The 21,229-nt window shown below is 43.7% G+C and overlaps 2 protein-coding genes across 4 annotated transcripts; one reads left to right on the top strand and one right to left on the bottom strand.

Annotated features, from left to right (window-relative positions):
- Window positions 1-251: 251 nt before the first annotated feature.
- Window positions 252-8,456, bottom strand: kras (v-Ki-ras2 Kirsten rat sarcoma viral oncogene homolog). Of its 2 annotated transcripts, XM_011607149.2 has the most exons (6): window positions 7,920-8,456; window positions 6,261-6,378; window positions 5,543-5,721; window positions 4,628-4,787; window positions 3,374-3,498; window positions 252-2,069 (listed from the first exon to the last, which is right to left on the bottom strand). In XM_011607149.2, exons 2-5 carry the CDS (start codon window positions 6,369-6,371, stop codon window positions 3,379-3,381), a joined length of 570 nt encoding a protein of 189 aa, XP_011605451.1. In that variant the 5' UTR covers window positions 6,372-6,378; window positions 7,920-8,456; the 3' UTR covers window positions 252-2,069; window positions 3,374-3,378. The 2 variants fall into 2 exon arrangements, with proteins under 2 accessions (XP_011605451.1, XP_011605452.1); XM_011607150.2 differs by lacking the exon at window positions 3,374-3,498 and having other exon boundaries at window positions 7,920-8,439.
- A 1,825-nt stretch (window positions 8,457-10,281) lies between these two features.
- On the top strand, window positions 10,282-20,168 carry rassf8a (Ras association domain family member 8a). 2 transcript variants are annotated; one of them, XM_011607151.2, is made up of 6 exons: window positions 10,282-10,643; window positions 14,967-15,159; window positions 16,102-16,898; window positions 16,988-17,185; window positions 17,290-17,443; window positions 18,500-20,168. In XM_011607151.2, exons 2-6 carry the CDS (start codon window positions 15,057-15,059, stop codon window positions 18,619-18,621), a joined length of 1,374 nt encoding a protein of 457 aa, XP_011605453.1. In that variant the 5' UTR covers window positions 10,282-10,643; window positions 14,967-15,056; the 3' UTR covers window positions 18,622-20,168. The 2 variants fall into 2 exon arrangements, with proteins under 2 accessions (XP_011605453.1, XP_029697435.1); XM_029841575.1 differs by lacking the exon at window positions 10,282-10,643 and adding an exon at window positions 12,194-14,870.
- The last annotated feature ends 1,061 nt before the right edge of the window (window positions 20,169-21,229 follow it).

Below are 21,229 nucleotides of genomic sequence, written 5' to 3'. Positions count from 1 at the left end.
AGACCACCAGTCATTTCTGTCATTGATAAACTAATTGTCTATGCAGCGCAAACAAAAATGGCTTGTCAGAGCTGAATGCAGGCTGCGCGGACAGAAGATGCTCAGACCCGAGTCAACTGCGCCACCTACTGGACAAAAACTTGTTACGCTCATTCTTCAAATCCCGGCGATATAAAAACCACTCAAAGAAACCAGTAAAAAGGAAAAAAAAAACAGTTAAAAAGAAAAACAAGACAAAGTGACACAAAATATAAGTTCCTCTTAACTTTGTTCTTTATTACACATTAAATAGGAGTGGTGGGATTCATGGAAAACAAACAAAAAAAATGCTCATTTGAGAACAGATCGCCACTCAACATCACCCACTAGTGTGTTGTGGTCGTGGATCCACTTTCCCCGACCGGGAGCCAGTCACACACGGAGCAGGGCAACGCTCTGCTGAAGCAACATTCATTTAGACAGACTCATAAAATGAAGCACAATTTACAAAATATGAACCTTTCAGTATCACAACTATACAAAGATTGTTAAAATATGATCTAGGTATAAATGATACATTTCAGTAATCAGATGTTGGCACACAATAAAGGAAGAGGAACATTTCAGTAAAAGTTTTACAACAGTATTGTTAAGAGGGTTTCATAATTAAAATTTAATTATCTACTTCATGGAGGGAAAAAAGAGGTAATAATAAACAGGGGTCAAAAATCATTAATGTTGAAAGTCAACACGCCGAACTAACGTGTGGACTGTTGTTACCAGCGCTGCTCTCTGACAGCAGCAGGCCGGCTGTTCCTCAAATGTTGTCTCGGCTCTTTCTATTCTACATGTAGCACCCAACGCAAAAGGCAAAAAATAAAATAAAATAAAAATCTACAGAACACGACGGAAGAGGTGACATCTGGGCTGACCTGGGAGGGGCACCAACCTGTTTCCTCTATGTGGAGTTGGCCAATTTTCTCAAAAAAACAAACAAACAAAACAAAACAAACAAATCCCCCCCCAAAAAAAATCCAATTTTCTGGCAAATTATTGCCTCATTTGAAAACATCAGTTCCAGTCGCGTCTCCACAATGCACATGCTTACGAGAGAAAAGCAAATTACTCTCCCATTGGAGAGGCGTTTTGAAACTCTGCAAAAGGAAGCGAGTGAAAATTGGCCATAGCTGGACTTCAAGATGCTGTGGCACCGCGCCGCCGTTCCTGAAGCTGCACCAACGGTAGTGTCACGCTTTGTCCCATTAAACATGGCGTTGTCAGAGAACCGTTAGGAAAAGGCCGTGAAATTATTCCTGCGACAGCAAAAACCGGTGTAGAGACACGATTCCCCGCACCGGGGAACATCTCTGTGGGGTCTGCTGGAGCCGCCACAAGACTGGGGGGAGGGGAAATACCTGACAGCCAATCTGAATGAACCTGCATTAATCTGAGAAATCTGACCTCATGTCCATAGGGGTCGGAGTCTGACCCCGTTACTGGTGCCAGCCAGGACACACGCATGCAAAAGGAAGAATGTCAGCACAGAACTCAGCATTAGATGAATTGGTAGCTAATTAGCATTGGTAGTTTCATGCAAAGGTATTGGTGACATAACGGCTGGGACGACTGGATCTCATCTGGCCTCCTGCTGATCCGCTTTTTAGTCTTTGGCATCCCAAACTCAAAAAAACATTACAGGATAAAACAAAGGGTGTTAGCGCCAAGCTCCGCAATGGAAAAAGATACAATTTAACATCATCTGTTTAAAATAAGAAACAAAATTAAGAATAAGGTTCGTGGATCAACTGGCACAGAAAATAAAGTGGATAACAGAAGCAGAAGATTCATGTCAGGTTTAGTATTCAGTATGGTGGGAACTGGCAGAGAGGCTAATAATTTAGTGTAATGTACAAAATGTATTATTTTAACTGTTCAGAGTTTTTTTTAAGTCTGGCTTGAAAAAGTGAGATTATTCACATGAGTGTGCACTTTGTCTTGGACTTCTTTTTCTTCTTTTTGCCCTCCTTACTCATCTTCTCCTTGTGCTTCCGGATTTCTCGCACTAATGTGTAAAAGGCATCGTCAACGCCCTGAAAAGAATAAAACAAAAGGAGGGGGGGGACACAAAGGATTTAAAGGGGATTTCAACAAATTTATCATTTTTATTCAACGGTTTTGACAAATATTCTGGAGAGTGTTTCATTTTATTTTAAATCTCTGAGTGTATTGCCCCCGCCCAGCAATAATAAATTTGTAATTTATGCAGACTATCTCTTGTACTACAGTCCTTGAATCCAATGCAGGACGACACTGCTACAGATTCCTGCTTTAATCCCTTTACAGCTGCACTCAGTCATCTCCAGTCTGCAGAGCTGATGCATAATAAGACTTTAAAAGGATTACATTTGGGGGGGTTTTTAGCGCCGATGTCAACATTTATATTCTAGAATAATATATCACCTGGTGTTAATGATTTACCTTTGCGCCGTACTGCGTTCAGCAGAACAAGACGAAATTTAAGATTAAAGTGTTCCTTTGACTTAAACATTAGCTGGAGGCTAACCTCATCTGTTGACTCAGTGATGTGTTAACCCCTTAACAAACCTTACCTGTGAAGTACTTTTGTTCACTTGTAAAAGCCACATACACAGAGGATGATCCCAATGAGAAGGACGGGTCCATATGGACACCGATTACAGCCCGTCTTCCCGAGGTGAGGGGCTATGAGCCCTTCAAACCCACCCATCTTTAAACCACTTTCCACCCCACTCAATGCTAAATTCCCATTAACAGCCTAAATGAACATTTAGGTTTGATGGAATAAACAGGAAGATAAATGTTGCACCCAAGATCACCGAGATAAAGCAAAACCCGACTGAGACCAGTCTTAAAGCCTCAGACAGCAGCCTCGCCCACAAACATAAATGCATCAATTTGACAGGCTTTCCTTTAGACACATTTCAGCAGATGATTTCATCCCAGACACGCTGTAATCTCTGTTAATCACACAGGTCGGCACACCAGCCCGTTACCCTTCTTAAGGACGATTTCAGCAGAGCAGGATGCTTTCACACTGGTTTCCAAGTGCAGGTCAAATTCACCTGGAAACCTCCATGGTGGGATTTATAACTTTAAAAAGTGGATTCAATTTGCAAAGCGTATTCTGCGGGTCATGAAGCCAGTGTGAGAACAGCCCTGGATAATAATGATCTGTGATGATGACATTCTGGAAAAGGAGGAAATCAGCAGCCTTCTGTTAGAGCTTGACCACAGCCCCAGCTGATACCAGCAGATTAGATCGGAGGACCCATGAAGCACCATCTCTTCTGTCGCCTTTACTGCCACCAACAAAAGCACACACAGGCCTGGTGGACACATGGCTGCAGACACTTACCCCTTTCACATCACAACACACTTTCTAAGCTTGACACAGCGTGGAGTCTTTTCTTCCTTGCTGAGTTTATTGAGCCGGTACTGCCTGATCTCCCGTACCAGAGTGTAAAAGGCATCTTCCACTCTCTGCAGCAGTGAGGGATATAGAAGGACAGCGTATGGATGGAGGCATGCGTTACAGTTTATAAAAAGGACGTAGGTTTCTGAGGAGGGTCTACCTGCGTCGTCCGGTCACCCTCATTGCACCCAGAAACTGAAACTCCATCATATGAATGCACTCACCTGTGTCATTCCCTAAACATTTTCCTTTTTGTAATTTGAGGTTTGACCAAAAGGGACTTAAGCAAAGAATAAAAACATCCTACACATGAAAAACAGCAGGGTGGATAAACACAAAAACCGTGCACCTCAATTAGAAGGTCAAGTGTGGGTTATGAACATATTTTAAAAAGGTGTGCAAGTCAGTGATAATTACCATTTTATTATTTACATTCAGCCTGCATTTATAACACTAGTCAGACTGAACAAATGCACTTGGGTGAATAAATCCTCCCACTGTCCAGAGAAGAGGACCTAAATTTTAATTAGCATGTGTGGTGCATGTAAACAGATGCAGGGAGATGAGTTCAGTTAAAGAAATGTCCAACATGTAGCTGCCGACACTGTTGAATGTCCTGTGGAAGTGAATTATTACTACAGAGGAAAGCAGGGAACCAAACTGCAAGAGGATAAATTAACAAAAATCAATGGGTGATTGATTTTACCCACACTAAAATGGAGTCATGATTCACCCCAAATCAGACTGACCCCCACGTTAAAATGTGTTTCTGCATCATTCAGCCTCCCACGAGGCCACGCCAAAACACACTGGCAGATTTTAGCCACCGCAGAAAGCAGAATCAATGGAATTTTATAGACCAGTAAGAAGCCCTTATGATGACATCCATTGGTCCATGACCAAGAAGCATGCAAGTCGCTCACAAGTTTAAAAAAACAAAAAAAAAAAAAAAAAAAAAAATAGAACAAAAAAAAAGCGTATAATCGAAGATGAATATCGTCCAACAACATTAACAACAACAGTGGAGCCACTGGATTTCAGAGAGAGCAAGACACTTTTAGTCTTACGCAGCTTTGATTTGGGACTGACAGACACAAAACATGCAAAGGAATTTCTCAGCCATTTCCAGACAGACTGCAAAGTTTAACTGTCCGAGTGTGTGCGTGCATGTGCGGTCTTCTTCAGCTGCACTCTCACCTGTCTGGTTTTGGCTGAGGTCTCAATAAAGGGAATGCCGTAGCTTCGCGCCAAGTCCTGAGCCTGCTTGGTGTCAACTGTCCGGGACGGGAGGTCACACTTGTTCCCCACCAGTACCATGGGGACGTCCTCAGAGTCCTTCACCCGCTTAATCTGTTCTCTAATCACAGACAGACGTAGATCCATATAAACTCAGTTTTGTGGGATTGTTCAGAACATTGGTACTTTAATGTTGATTTAAATAAATCTCATTTGGTCTTGAGAAAAATGAAGGTAAATTTGTTGAAAAGACTGGTCCAAGTGTGAGGAGAAGTGAGTCAACACATTTACCTTTGAAAAGGGTAAAAAGTTACTGCTTGTACTTAAAGATTGTTCACTCTAAACAGATTTTTAAATGCACTCCATCGGAATGATCACTGCTGGTGGTCTCAGATCAAATAAAGAATTAGTTTGAAAGAGAGTTAAAATTGCTCCTTCTCGTCTTAACAATGCTACACCTTCAAGACTTCGGTGCTTTGAATGGAATTTAATGAAGTGAGCTGAATATGCGACAGCACAATAAGAGTTATTTTGACAGGAAAGAGTGCTGAGGAGAGAAAACTTTTGTGACGTGATCACTGCAGCTTTTGCACCTTCCATTAATCACTGTGTCATTTTACAAAGACGTGAAAGGTCAGTGGGCTGTCTGAGTTACAAACACCAGTTCATGTCTGCAGCCAGTATGTTCCAGTACCAAGGCTCCCATTGGACCTTACTTAAAAAATCCATCAAATAACAATAATCATGTTATGCATGGATAAATCATTTGGAGCCACTTTTGTAATTTAGGAGCCTTTTCCCCTACAATAAAAACCCGTTTGTGGTGAAGTACATGGCCTGATCGGAGATTCTGCCTTCTACATGACCTCTGCTCACCTATAGTGATGAATGTCCTCGAAAGACTTGGTGTTGTTGATGGCAAAGACACAGAGGAAGCCCTCCCCCGTCCTCATGTACTGATCTCTCATGGCGCTGTACTCCTCCTGACCTGCAGTGTCCAGGATGTCAAGTAGACAGGTCTCTCCATCAATCACTACTTGCTTTCTGTAGGAGTCCTGTCAGAGAAGAGTTTAAAGATCAACGATCAATGAGCTGAAGGTCCAAATGGGTGGATAATAAAATTTGTTCACACACGCACCCCCTGTAATTGAATTAAAATGTTTTGACTGTTTTCCCGTGAGATAATTACGCATGCAAGCTACATTTCAGCAGAGAAGACCTCAAAATACACTGAACTTTCCACTGTGGCAAGACACTCCACCTTTTCACACTCGCTCAGATACTCCAGGAGTAATTACAGTCAAGTTCAGCAGGTTTTTGAGATGCTCTCGAGTCTCTACAAATAGTACGGTGGAGCTCTAACCTGCAAATTCACATCCATAATTGATTGACTGTGTTCGGTCTGACCCCCCCAAGAAAAGGCAGGGCAACACGGTACAGCGTGCACGTTATTTAGAACCTGTTTGACGTATTTTTAAAGACCTGAACCAGAAGAACTCGCTGGTGTTGCGTTTTGAAACAGTTTGTCCTTGTTGCAGTCCTACAACAAAACACACAGAACCACACACATCAGCACATGCGTTCACACTCGTACCTCAATGGTGGGGTCGTATTCATCCACAAAGTGGTTCTGGATGAGCTGGATAGTAAGCGCACTCTTGCCAACACCTCCAGCTCCCACCACTACCAGCTTATACTCTGTCATGATTTACCTGTGGGAAGAAAAGGAGGTTAATCAACACAGTTCATTTTGCTCCAAAATGTCAGCTGGATCATTTGTGTTTCGAAATCTTCCTCAAAAAGAGCAGAGCTCTCATAGCATAATGTGTGTGCTGGAGTTTTGGTTGTTTTTCTTTAATGTCCTTCGATAAGATACAAACTTGGATAAGATACAAATCTGAATAAGCACCAAATGAGACGACACAAAAACTAGTGCTGAAATCTGATGCTGAATACCTGTCAGAGGGCTTGAAACACACAAGCAGATATTAGCATTGTCCCAAAGTTAAAAGACAACTACGAAACTTTAGAGAAGCAATTTGAATTATAACCTGCTTAACTAAGTTAAATACCAATTTAAATTTAGTAGCCATCTCACGGTAAGAGAAATTAATTAGAAACTAACCACAGGCAGAAATCTATAATTACATTAAGGCTGCAAAATTGACGAGCAGCTATGAGGCTGTCTGCTGTCGTTTTGTGCAGAAGCGCCCATCAATGGTGGCAGCTGGCCCTTTCACAGGGGCCGCTGCTCACAGAGCTGCACAGCCTGCAGTCAGGGAGGAGCAGCACTTTCCCCACACAAACAAAAGCATAAATGTGGTTTCAGAGGTATCCAGCCCATTGGTGTCTGCCATCATTATTTGATGAAACAGTCTACACACACATTTGGCCCAGAACTGTCTGGTTGTCAGTGAGGCTCCTCAACTAGAGGCTTCTTCAATAAACCCATGGTTATCTGAGTAGATGACACATCTGATAAAGTAATTCCTGCAAATGCTCTTTGCCCTGCATGCAGAAATATAATCACTTATTTTCACTTAGTGCAGAGTGTCTGAAAAGTGAAAGGGGCTGCAACAGCGTGGAAAAGGTTCCTTACAGACGGAATAACCAGCAGTGAAAGAACGGACGGATTAACAGCCCAATAATTAAGCTACTTTGAAATATTAGCAGTCTCAACTTTGCACAGGCCGCCACACTTTTCCACAAAAGTCTGTGAAACAGTTTTAAATCCGTAGTTACACTTCGGACAAGCTTTGCAGTTAGAAGCAAATTGATTTAAATACAGACCTCGGCCCGCGGGGTTGCCAGATTGGTTGTGTGAAAGCTGTACTAGCCCGGCTGCTGTGCTGCTAACTGGGTGAGCTCTGGAGCTCGAACACCAGCTCAAAACTCCAGTAATGAGCCCACATGAGCTCATTTTCCGAGATTTGTACATGTAAAGTGTGGACGCAGCTCGGTGTTCGACACCTGCGCGAACTGATACAGTTGGGTCCATTCAAAGGGGAAAGGTAGAGATTTTAAATCCGCCATTGACAAGCTAGCCCAAAGGTCTGCATTGCAGGGCCAGACGTTGGTTAACAATTGGGCGTAGTTTGTACTCACGCCGAAAATGGATGTTCCTACTCCGGTGACATTGTTAAGCAGTTCTAAAAGCGGACTCGTTGATCTATTGCCTAAACCGGAGTGCACAAAATAAGCATTGACCCCCACAAAACGACACACACGTACAAATGTTACCAGTTTGCTTTACCTTTTAGCGAATGGAGTTCCGCGTCCGAAGTAGCGACCAAACAAGTCAGGCTGATAATCCTCTCGTTTGACACGATCTATGCATTTCCTATCTCACACCGAATCCGCCGCATTTAAGTCGATCTACCTCGTCTTCCACAAGCAAATGGGGGGCGTGCAAAGTGCGTAAATTAATCGATTGAACTTTCCATTTGATCCAGCGTCCGGCCTAGCTGCTCAGGTTGGCCTCCTTTAAGCGAATATGGGCGGATACCGGGGCGCACTTTACCCAGAAATCATAGCAACCGGTTTGGGGCATTCCACTCAACTGTGTTGCAATATAGACACAAATAAGCTTGTTCTACGTCCTCTGTAAATACACTCTATTTAATTTTTAAAAAATTACTATTATAAACGAAGATTCATGTTAACCAGCGTCATATGGAGACATTTTTTGCATCGTAGCAGAAAGTTGTATGTCCAACTTCTTTACGATCGAAAAAAACAGTTGGGTAGTGTTTTATTCTTGTATTTTACCATTTAATATTGTGTCTTTAGAGATCACGGTAGGTTCTTTTTATCTGTCCTGACGATACCTGCTGCAAAGTCAACAAAGCCTAGAGGGCGACTCCTCTTTATATAGGCTCTAAATATAACTGCCTCGTGCTGGAGGACGTCATTCCCAGGCAGGAAAATGATTTGGCAATGCTTTCCAGAGTGTTCGCGAAGCTTCCGCCTGCGCAGATTTCTGCGCATAAACGCAGATATTCAATTTAGAACAGAACCCTAGGAAGTATATAAATTAAACAGATGGCAAGTGAATCTAAGATTTGTTTGTTTGTTTGTTTGTTTGTTTGAGGTCCGGTTAAAGTTGAAAGATTAATAGATTGTTTAGAAAATAAGTGGACTGATAAATCTTGTTTCTAGCCAGTAGCCATAACGTGAGCAAAAAGTTCACAAAAAAAAAAAAGGAAAAGAAAAGAAAATGTCATGATAATCATGAAGCTGTTTTAATACTGCACATCAGACACCAAAGAGGTCGCTATTGACTTCGAATCTGCTATATTACAATTGTTTTGCACTATGGTTTGTTTACTATGATACATATTTATGAGAAATCAGTCTCCGAATTTCTCTAAATCAAAAAACGTTGCACAATATCCACACCAATTTGAACCAAAAATTAAAACGTTTTAAATAAGAAAATAACCGTTTTATCTACCAAGTTTCATACTTTTAAAGTAATACGGTCTTTTTAAAAGTGAAAAAGGCAACCTATACCATGCCTATACAGTAGTTACTTTTTACCGTAGGATTTTATTTTATTTTGAATTTTGCTTGTGACTCCTAAGTAACTGGTACAAGATTGTAGAGAGTAACATTAGTCAGAAAAAAATGTAATCACAGGTGACTTGATTTTCTCCTCACTAAGCATTATCTATTTTTTCTTTTTCTTTTTTCAATCTCTAATAATATTTTTTGACTTTTAGGGGGTGAGAGTCAGAGCTCGAACGGTAGTCATGACATAAATTACCCACCAGATGGCAGTCAAGCCTCGTTTAACACAACCCCCTCCGCCGAACGCCAATCACAGGCATCCGATGATGTAGTGTTTATATCCAGAGATTGTTTAATGGCAATATGTTATCATATTTAACGCAAGCTGAAGATTTTAAATATGAATACAAATAACTTTTAGGAACCGAGGTGTAGAAGTGTTAAAAGTGAGAGTGTATGTTTTTGGTTTTTTTTTACTAAATTTACTAAATGTCTATTTAGTTTATCTGAATCATCAAAATAGTCTTTTTCTAGATACTAAATGCATACATTGTTGACTTGTAATCACTGGCATTCAACCATTTAGACACGAGGGGATGGGATTTAAAAAGTAATCTCTATTCCACGTAGAAGGGGACTGTGTGACAGATCATCAAGCACGAACGTAGCATCATGTAATTAAAACAAATCAAAGAAATACAAATATCGACTTTTACAGTGTAAAAATCTAAATAAAATGTATAACTGAACACAGAAAACACCACGACTGAATATATGATGTCTCGCAAAAATCATGTTTACTGGATGGAAGGGGGGGTTGGTTAGATCATTCGATCAAACTTTTATTTTATGGCCGTCTGTGCAGAAATGACAGTAGTGTTTCTAAACCTTATGGAATATTGCCCCAGAACATACATCAATATTAGTGTCGACTGAGTGATTAATTGACTGGCGGAGCCGTTTCCCCGTTGGCGTTTAAAAGTTTTTCCTCGTAAAAAACAGATTTATTTTTTAATTTATTTTTCCAGAGGTCTTTGTAGCGATCCCCCGCCTGTGGAAAAGTTGGCTCCCCCTCCCTGACCGTGGATTGCAGCTTTAAACAGTCCACAATGCCTTGCGGTGTCCCAGTTCCAATGTATTTACCAGCAGGAGTAAAGCAACTGGGAGAGGGGCATTTTGCGCTGGTTAGTGGCCAGTCTGCACCGCAGCAGCGAGCAGAGGAGAAACAGGGACAAAGTTGAGCACAGCGGTCCAGACCGTGGAGGGTCGTTTTCAGGGCAGGGCAGGGATTTAAAGCCGCGGTTCCGTCCTGCAGCTGCACGGGACTTTGACGCAGTTCCCGCACTGGTTTACTGGCTAATTGGGAAGAAGCAGAGATTTTGCAGGATTGACGCCGTATCCCGCGTTTCTACATGAAAGTTGAGTCCGGAGAGGAGCCAGTGAGCGGACGCGTGTTTGCAGCCCGGAGGTAAGGCCGTGACACCGAGCTAATGATGCTTCCATGCGCCGCGGCTGACATAACGGAAACATTTCTCCACTTCAATAGTTCGGCTCATTATCGCCATTTCCCCACGTCCCAGTCGACAGCACCACTACGACGCGGAGCTGTTGGACGGTACCGGTGACATGTTCAGGCTGTTTTCATGTTGGGAATAGTTGAATTTTCCCACATCGGGTCAAAGCGACAGCGGCGATGTTTCAGGCAGCGTTTCGCGGTCGGGATGGGTCAGTTTTCGTCTCGTCGCTGGGGTTTCCTTCCCCTCCCCAATATCCAGCCAGCTGTCTTTGCATTAAATGCCTTTGCACCACAGGAATCCTGAGAGAATATGCGTAAAAATGCTATTTACGCAAGTCACAGTGCGTCACGACCAACTGTGGAGTTGGTGCATTTACTCGGTATTTAATGTCCGTGACCTTTTGTACAGCCTTTTTCAAGATGATCGTTCAGCCAAACTATTTTGGGGGGTTCTGACGTCACAATCCTCCCAAAAAAATCACATGAAAACTGATCTCGGTCACGTAAAACCCGAAACTTTGCTTTTTATGGCATCTAAAGTGAAACAACGGCAAATCTTTGCCATAAGGAGCCTCTACGTCAAAAATCCACAACAGCAATAAAAATCTTCCAGTTGGGGACCTTCGAGTTTCAGACCTCATCTGTCTGCTGACATTTTAGCTGCTGCTATAAAACTTCTTGGTTCTTGAGTCTGGCCCCACACCAGATGATGTTCCACAGTTGCTGCAGCTTGTAAGCGTTGGCCAGGGAGGGTGTCTGTCTTGCTGGGCTGCCTTGCTGCAGGGGACCTGCTGCCTTCCCTGCAGGCTCCTCAGAGCTCACGGGTAAGTTTTCTGAGAACATGGCTCAGGAACAAAGGCGTCATTATTGCTGGCTGAACGTGCTGACCAGATGTTTAATATGCTGGCAGCACTGATCGCCCAGAGTTTGAGGGGGTGGGGGCCAGTGCTCGGTACTGGATTCAGACCCTTTAAGTTTAAAACGATCCAGACGGAAGAAGAAGAAGGTGTTTTGCTCTGGGATCGCTGAGGCGTTCCTGCAATCTAGTGGAGTACCTTGGCTGGCTGATGTTGTGTCTGTTGTTGTGGACTGGTGTCACACACAAGTGCTCATTATCAGTTTTCTGTCTTTTTGTTGGGGAGGCTGCAGCCAGGACACTAATCCTAACTGAGCAGACACATAGATTAGAGCCTTACGGAAATCTCAGGAAATGAAAATAAAGCAGATTCCTCTCCTCATTTGCATAAACAATTCACAGAAAATGTCACAAAATACAAATTTCCCATAACATTTAAATAATGATCCCTTTTTATGATTTGCCTCTTTTCCAGGCCATATCCCTTCTGTGCATAGCCACAGAGAGCTGGTGCCCACAGGCTTTCTTGTCTCTTAGTCATGGCACATTGCATTCTCACAGCTCAGGAATGCATACCATGGACCTTATCAGATTCCACTGTACAGGATCAAGGCTTTGTCTCTGGCAGCAGATTGGAGCTTCTTTATCTGGTTCCCACTGCAGGACTCCAACGTCACACTCCTGTCCTCTAACCACTGCTGTTCTGCTGGACAGTAGATGTTGGGATCGCACTGTTAATGCATCGCCTGGTGACATTTTGGAGGAAGTGAAAGAAAGTAAAAAGATTTCTTTGGCCCGCTCAAACACTCGCTGAGCACAGATGTACATCAAATCTGCTAGCAATGGCAGCAAGGTAGACATTTCTAGTAATTACATGTTGCTTTACAGGCGATGTCCTTTGCAATGAAGTCAGCGATAGCTGAGGTAAAAGATAGCTGTCGGTAAAGAGGATGACATCTTGGGTGTTTTGGCACCAGATTATGGAGGTTGTAGTCACATGACCAGGTTTTAGTCACTCCTCAGGCCTTCTTCTCTGTAGATGTCATTTTGTTGTAATGGAATGAATACCCACCCCCCTTTCAACAGCTTGTTTTTCAACAGTGTTGCTACGTAGGCAAGTTTTTGAGGCTTCAGAGGAACCCCCCTCCACTCCAAAAAAATCTTTGGCAGCAATAAGGTGATGCAGTCGTGGCTGCTAGCGTTTCTGGTGTGCGTTACAGGAGTGTTGTTGCTGTTGGATGGCTCTCAGGACCATATGGTGTGTTGTTTACACCAGCAGCCAGCTGAAGCCTTTCGCAGCCAGCTTGGTGTTCGCCCGTTGGCCCGGAGAGTCGTCAGGCAGGCTGCTCGCTCCTTCTGGAGGAATGCGCCGTGAGTCAACACTACTGACCCGTTCTGAGTCAGGAACATGTTCTGATAGTTTTGCTGCAGTTGATCATTTCTGTGATGGTGCTTAATATAGCATTCGCAGGAAGTTAGGCCCCTCGTGGGGGCTTGGTCATAAAACACTCCGCAGTGTAAAGAAGGGAGCCCTGCATGTCCTGAACTCATTGGACATTTTATCCTGTCTTTGTGCTCCAGCGTTTTGGGTGATATTCAAATTCACACTCGGTTTGCACAGATCTTCTGGTTTGTGTTGGTGTTTGCTGCAGTTTGTGTGTACACAGCTTCCCCCCCCCCCTTTCTTTTTAAGCGAGTCCTCTTAAAACGCATCTCTGGCACAGCATCAGGCAGTGGGCATCTTCCCCAGAATGTGGCTTTGGGATACCAGAGGAATGGAGGCCTGCAAAGCTCCTGATGGCATCAAACCACTCTGCCCATATCTTCGTTTTAGGTTTTCTGGGTTAATGTCTATGAATGTGAATATTATGAGTCTGGAGCGGAGTGACTGACATTTATAAAGGACTCTCTAAGCCTTTTTCCGAAAAAAAAAAAGTGGCAATTAAAGCGGCTTTTGTGAGGATGTTATACGTTTCTGGAGTTTTCCAAGTCTCTGGCACTAGCTTATTTTTCAGGGTTTCCTCCTGTTTTGCTGTGTAATCGGACCTTCACCACTGCTGATTCACTTTGTCTGCTTTGCATCAAGACCCGCACAGGCCCCATTACTGTTTCCACATTTTCCTGGGGAAAAAAAAAGGTTAAACCAAACGGTGACTGCGCTCTGGGTCACTGCAGAAAGATCTGGCAGCGTCTGGTTTAATCCTCATCCTTCGCGTCTTTATACCATTTAAGGGATGAGTGAACAGAGGACAGAAGCACTTTTCCAGCCGGTTCTGACCCAAAGGTGCCACTTATTTTCCACACATTTAGAACGCTCGCAACAGGAGGAGTGTTGCTGAGCATTTTTTTTCTTCACATCTGCTTCATTAAAACTTGCTTAATCCTCGAGAGCGACTACTTTGTGCAGCTTAATTTCAAATTAAGCCACAGGAAAGATTAGTCACTTAATCTGTAAACTAACACTGCATTAATCAATCACTGCACTAATTAAAAGAATGGAAGCTAAGGTTGACTGCAGCACTTTGTGCCCGCAGGTTTTCTGTTTGCATTGTTTTAATGTCTTCACCATATTTAGAAAAGCAATTGCAGGATGTCAGGACGAGCTGCTGAGGTTGTCTTTGCTTTTGTATGTGGCCGCGGAGCGCGCGGGCAGGGGGAGGTGTAATTGGTTGGGGGTTGGTGAACAAAAGGGCCCTTTGGCTCGGTAGCGTAGGTGCTCTGGATTTAAGGAGCTCACTCTCGTCCAAGGCATTATCCTTAAAGTCGCACATTGTTTTAATCTAATCATGGTTTTAGTGTTTCCTTTGTAGCTCTGATATCTATAACCAGTTTACATAACTTATGTATTTTAAAGGGCTCCCAGAAGTTGCAGATTTTTGAATATTTCATTGCTCATATACGTCATTATTCTCCCGTGTAGCGGTGCAGAATACCAGGCGGGAAGAAGGAAACTGCTTCCACGAAACAAACAAATCTCTTCTTCCTCTGAGTCTCTTGTGCCAGCTTTCACTCAACTTTTTTTCCAATTAAACTTTTATCAACCCCTCCCCAAAAAACCCCACACTGGCTGTTTTGTCCCGTTTTTCCAGTTTCTGTTTCCGGCTCAGTCTTCACAGATTTCCTCAGAACACGAGAATATCAGTTTACAGCCTTTTCCTGCAGACCCCAGCTGATATTTACAGGTTTCCAGAGAACAGAACAACAGCGTCAGCCCCAGCTGGACATGTCACGTCTGTCTGTACGAGCCCAGTCAGGACTGATCTGCTGCTTAAGCCACGCCGCTCGCCACTCTCGGCTCGTCGGTGTTTCGCAAGTGGAACTCCGTGTCTGTTTATTCTTTAAGGCATCCAGCGTCATAATTGTAGCCTTCAGCACATCCTGACTAAGTGCTTCCTGTTTTTTGTGCGTTTCCTCCTCAGTTGAGTAGCCGGAGGGGCACCGGACCGCTGGGTTCTTCAGTGATGTCGGGGCCAACACACCACAACCGGACTCCTCGCTTCTGACACAACATGGAATTGAAGGTCTGGGTGGATGGAGTCCAGAGGGTCGTCTGCGGGGTTACGGAGGCAACCACCTGCCAGGAGGTGGTGATTGCTCTGGCTCAGGCCATAGGTACGTCTCAAATAAAACATTTACACGTTTACAGCTAGGCTCAAACAGCTATCATTTGGTAGATCTATTTCCAATATTATACTGTTTAACACTAGTTTGTGAGAACTTGAACTGTCGGGCAGCTTTGCTGCTTTCACAGGAAACATTAATAACAATTTATTTCCTGTCCCAACTCTTTTTGTCATGCTCTCACACTTGGTTTGAATTTTGATGGCTGTGGGAGTAGAAGGAGTGTGTTTGGATAGAAAGGAACAACCCAAAGGCAGGACGTGTATCGGTGTATTGTTCATAGTCACATCCGTGCCCTCCCCTCATAGACTGACTTGCTTGCTGTAATCCTTCGTGTGTCTCCTCCTCTTCCATGTTAACGCTCCTGAAAACCTCTGTTGCGTGTTCGGTGAGTGTTGGGCGTCAATGAACTGATACCTTGGCTGATACTGATATCCTGCCTACAAGCTGAGCTCAGATCCAGTTTGTCTTCGAGGCTTTTTTGGTACCCTCTTAGATCTGAGTGCAGCCCCCCTCAGTGGAGGAGCCATAAGGATGGGGGGCTTGCACATACTGTATTGACATCACTTCCCACAAAGCGCGGAGTAGGAGGAGGGAAAGTCTGACTCATCTCTCAGCCTCCTGCCAAATTGTAAAAGCAGCACTTCTGAGCCCCCTCCTCCTCTCCCGCGCTGCCTTTTTAAAATCAAAGCCATACTTACAAATGACGGAAAGGGACCTTTGAAGTTATGTGGGTTGTGACGGTTTACGCACAGTGCTCCTCTCTTGGGGATAAAAACTCTTTTCGCCCGTGTTCATTTCACATTTTCGGGGTTGGTTCTTTTGACGGCCTTATGCTGTGAAATGTTTAGAAAGAAGTTGAAAACTTGTCTGCGACCAGTCGTTTTCGTGCAGCTGGTCTGGGTGACATTGATGTTCTTGTTGTTTCAACAGGCCGCACTGGGAGATACACTCTGATAGAAAAATGGCGAGACACAGAACGTCACCTGGCACCTCACGAGAGTCCCGTTGCTTCTTTAAACACTTGGGGTCAGTATGCCGGCGATGTCCAGCTGATCCTGCATCGCACAGGTCCCTCCCTGACTGAACGGCCCCCTTCGGAAGGACCTCCCCTCAGGGGCCCCGAGCGTGGGTTGCATCGACAGAGCCTCCCGCCTCTTGCAAAGCTTCGTCACCCCAACGACCGCTCTCTCCGCCGCCGCGAGCCACGCCGCAAGTCCCTCACTTTCACGGGTGCACACAGAGGCCTCAGAGAGATACTAAGCGGCGGCCAGATCGGCGAGGCTGAAGCAAAGCGAAGACTCCTCCAGGGAAATGGCGGAAATTTCCACCACGTGGGAGCGACCCTCGGGACGGCGTCGCCTGGCCTGTGGGCGTGTCGTATGGAGGATTTGGTCAGACTGGTCAGCCTGCAGAGGGAGACACTGGATGTGCTGGAGAAAAAGCTGGAGACCTATGAGGCCGAGCTCCAAGCCTGGGCAGACGGGAGAGGTGAGCGAGGCGGGAGAAGCAGTGGTGAGCCGGGAGGGGGAAGATTGATGGATGAGATCCTGAGGCTGGAGAAACATCTGAGGAAGAATGAGGTGGAGATGGAGGAGGAGGAGTTCTGGGCCACTGAGCTGCAGATTGAGCTGGAAAGTGAGCGGCAGCTGGAGGAGCGACTGCAGGAGTTAAGAGGACGCCTGCATGGATGCGAACTTGACATAGAAGAGAAGTTGGCAATGGTCCAGGTGTGAAATGATGAGTCAAAAGGCTTTTTTTCCCACCACATTAGGAAATTTGCTCACGTCAGCGTGTTTTTCCTTTATGTTCCCATTAGAGCGTGGAGGCAGGTCTGGAGGAGCAGCGACTCCAGCAAGAGCGTCAGGAAACGCAGTGGGTCAGCGAGGCGGAGGCTCGGGCTCAGGTTCTAAGAGCCAAGACAGAACTGAAATCCCAGGAGAGACAGGCTGTCCAGCTGGAGAGCAGCAGCAGGGCTGTGGACAGGTCCCTCGGACAAAGCAACAAGAAACTGCAGGTGAGCCGTTTCATTAAAAGACCACCTGTAGCACGAAGGGGGACGATGAAGGTCCTCTTCTCGCTCGTGACGTCTCCTCACACCTCACCTGTGTTCCACTGAAGGACATGCAGCATGAGCTGGAGTTGCTGACCAAGGAGCTGAGACAGGTTAACCTGCAGCAGTTTATCAAGCAGACCGGCACCAAGGTCACGGTGCTGCCGGCCGAGCCCGGCGAGGAAGAGGGGAGCAACAGCAGTCAGACTAGTCAGACTAAAGGTAATATCAGTTTCATTCTCACCACAAATGGATGGATTCAATCAAAGTCAAAGTGCTCCTCCTTTTAGCATTTTCTATCGCTTTAGATAGACAGAGAAGTACATTTTTATAAAGTAAAGAGGCGGAAGAAACCATCCCCGTTGCGTCAGTGGTTTTACATTGGTGGACTTAAATGGCTTGATATTAGACAGAACTTGAGTGTGTTTGAGCGAGACTTTCCGTCCTTCACATGCAGGCTAAACGTGCCCCCTTCTATTAAACCACTTATATTTCTGTCTCATCCGATAAATCCGCTGAGAGAAACCGACTCAGCGGGATTGTGTCAGAAAAAGAAACTGTGTCAGAGAAAATCAGTCATAGGTTTTGGTAGCGGAGGGTGCAGAATTAGATCCCCCTCCCCCACCCAGTGAAATGTAGAGACTCTGCCAACAAATACCTGCAGATTAGCTTCATTCATTCATCCATCCTGCTTCCTCGTCGCTCCCTCCTTTTTGCTGCCCATCAGACATTTATCTGTGTCTCTGCTGGGCTCATTGAACTTAAGCATCAACATCAGCCCGCAGGGGAAGACAAATGAAACAGCCGCTAAATCAGTGGATGAGGCCGCAGCTATCGAACAGAAAATGTCCATTTGATATCTAATAATAGTCTACATTAGGATTATTAGGGAAAGAGATTATTAGCGAGGCAGTACCTAAGCAGTGTATCATGGTGAGTGTTTGTAAAATGGACCTGAAATTTTCAGTGAGGGGAGTTCATGTTTGACTTGAAGCTACTGTGAATGAATAAATGAACCTGATGTGTGAAACATTTAAAGCTGACAGCAACAACAGTTATGATACAGCAATGAACCGGATTAGCTTGGCCCTTTTCTGTGCTTTGTATTTCACCATTTTTGGTTTGTGTTTATGAAAAGGACTCACTATTTCACGTTAACTTAAACTCATCATCGCTACTGCCCTCTGGCGGCAGAATAGCATCAGTCCAATTTACTAATACCACACGGATTAAAGTCCGGTTTCTTATTTTCCTTCTTTCTCCTGTTTTCATGGTCAGATGTTGTTTTGCTGACTGGCTCCCTGAAACGCCCCGCTGCTTCACGCCCGACCTCTAGTCACCTTCGTGTCCTCCACAGCCCACTCAGTTCTGGTCTGAATCCAGAGGGGATCTATGTGTAAGGTGGTTCTGCAAACTCATTTCACCTAAATCCACATTTGTAAGTGAATATTTTTTTATGGGATACCTCAGTAGCACATTACTCTGCACTGTTCTGTCAATTACGTGAAGGAGACCTTAAGATACGACAATGGCAACGGAACAGTGCTGAGCTTTTTTGAGAACTTGAGATGAAAGATTAGCCCCTATGACATGAAGAATCAAGGCACAGCAGCAGCACCGTGTAATGCGGTGTATTATGACACTAAGACACGACTGTTGTGTTCTTCCTGTGTTGGTATATCCTCTTAATCTTTGTCACATTTTACTACCTGCTAAATGGTTTGCGTTGTTACTTGCATTGTGAAACACAGTGATTGCCTTTTAAATATAATTCTAGTAAATCAGAAAATATTCTAAATAACAATGTGAATCTTTGAACATCGTGGTGTCATTTTCGCAGTAAACAACCTTTACCTGCTTGTAGTGACGGCAAAATGAACTCGAATGTTTTGCCTGGCAAACCAGAATGTACTCGTGCAGATCTGATTATCTGTTCATGTCAAAGCTATGCACAAAAAGATTAATAGTTTTCTTAATAAAGAATATTACTGTCTGTAGGTGATAAAACAGTGACTTGCTGTAAAGCCCCTCTTTTTTTTTTTTTTTTACTTTTCAGCATTCTGTAGTAAAAATGTATTTTATTACAAAGCTGCGGGCTCACTTATAGAAGTTGAGTGCCCTCTTTTGTGCAGCGACATCTGCACACTGAACCAGATTATTGTACTCTTAAGGTTTTTTTTTAAATGATGACTAGCTGGTCTGTTTTGCCAAATGCGTTATTAAGCTTGTTTTTCTGCAGTCATCGGTGTCCAAAGATGAGCCGGTCTTGTTGCATGATTGTGTTGTAAATACAGCCATATCAGAATGTGTACACGAGTTGCGCGTGTTTCGGGCTCTAAAATTCCCAAGGCTTGCAGTTTGGCTGCTATTTGCGTAGAAGTGCCTTATATTCGTTTCACTCTGTTTTTAAGTGACGTACAGTGAAGCATCGGCAGAAACATTGAGGTTGACTGACGGAGGCTGAATGTTGTGGTGGAGCATGGTTTTTACAAAGAAAGGCAATGAAGGTGTTTTATCTGTTGGGATTTTGCAGCAAGAACATTGATTGGGAGCTCCATCCTGCTACTTTACATTAGGGACCACGTGTTTGTTTTAAAAGTAACGATCATTTAATCTAATTTATTTCCTGATCTATCACACACTCCATTCTGTCGCCAGCACAGTATGTTATCATTTTCTTACATATTTGAATGAACTTTACAGTAGCTTGTGTATATTTGAATTGACCCCCCCCCTTTTTGGATATGATTTATTTGCATTTTACACCCAGCAACTTAAGATGTTTACCACTGTTTACAAATATACATGTTCCAAAACTCGATGTCAACTGTACATACTGTTTCTGTCCTTGCCTTAATATACTGCAAAGTGTTGACTGATTTATGGCTGTAAGTGGCTACTGATATGACATGGGTTGCATGATTCAATAAACCATTTGACTAACTGGGCTGGATCCTGTCTGTTTTAGATCACGCTGCTTTTGGGTTTGTTTTTTACCATGTTTGCCGCAAGAGGGCAGCATTTACTCACCAATTGCAGGATCTTCAAGAAGTTGGCTCCTGGAGGACAAATGGATATGAGTACAAACATGGTCATGGTGTAAAATGTTCATGCAAATTGTCAGAAAGGCTTCATAGATTAATCCCATGAGGCGACTGCTTTTGTTGAACTTTTGGTAAATAGTATTTCTCCACTTGAATGCTTGACATCAGAAATTTCTACACCAAATTAGAAAGATTAGAATATTTTTACCCTGAGCACCAAGTTAAAGTCTGATCCTACTTTAAGCTTTTGACAGGTTTGGAGAGGGCCCCTTGTTTTTCATCGACTGGAACAGACTGAGGGTAATCTCACTTCATCATCCTTTTATCACATGACTTTTTTTTTTTTATAAAGCCATGGCTAACTGTACATTCCTCTGCTGTGACCTGTCAGCTGATCAGAGCCTGAGTAATAATACATTTCATCTGCTGACCTCTTACTATTGTTCTTAAAATGTACAGCACTCAAACACATGACCTGGTATTGTTCCCTGCAGAACTGTTATAAAACAAAAGGCCAAGAGAGTTCACTTTTGATATTTATTGTACAATTCATCAGCAATAATTTAGAACAGCGTGTGTGTAAAGCATTAAAGAAATGTGCAACATTTTGTTCAGTTAAATCTCTTTTAAAAAAAGAAAAAAAACTTCCATAACTTCTACAACAATGACATGGTATATTTACTTTATAGTATATTCACCAAAAAAAAGTATGTACAGGTGCACATGCCACTATATTTAACAATTTATGACAGATATGAGGAAAAGCCAAAAGAAAAGAACTACAAAAACAATATGTTGAAGCCAAAATACAACGGAAACCATCAGTTAATTCAGTCACGTGTCGAAATATAAGAAAAAGAAAAGCTTAACAACACTGTACTCACAGGAATGGATGTCATAGAAAACAGGCCAAGAGAGCGTTCTGCTACCGATGGTCATGGACTGCAGCGCTGTTCCCAACTTA

This window comes from Takifugu rubripes, chromosome 9 (genome assembly GCF_901000725.2).
Source record: "Takifugu rubripes chromosome 9, fTakRub1.2, whole genome shotgun sequence".
Taxonomy (NCBI): domain Eukaryota; kingdom Metazoa; phylum Chordata; class Actinopteri; order Tetraodontiformes; family Tetraodontidae; genus Takifugu; species Takifugu rubripes.
The sequence above is the reverse complement of the archived record's forward strand: the minus strand, read 5'-3'. Positions and strand labels throughout refer to the sequence as shown.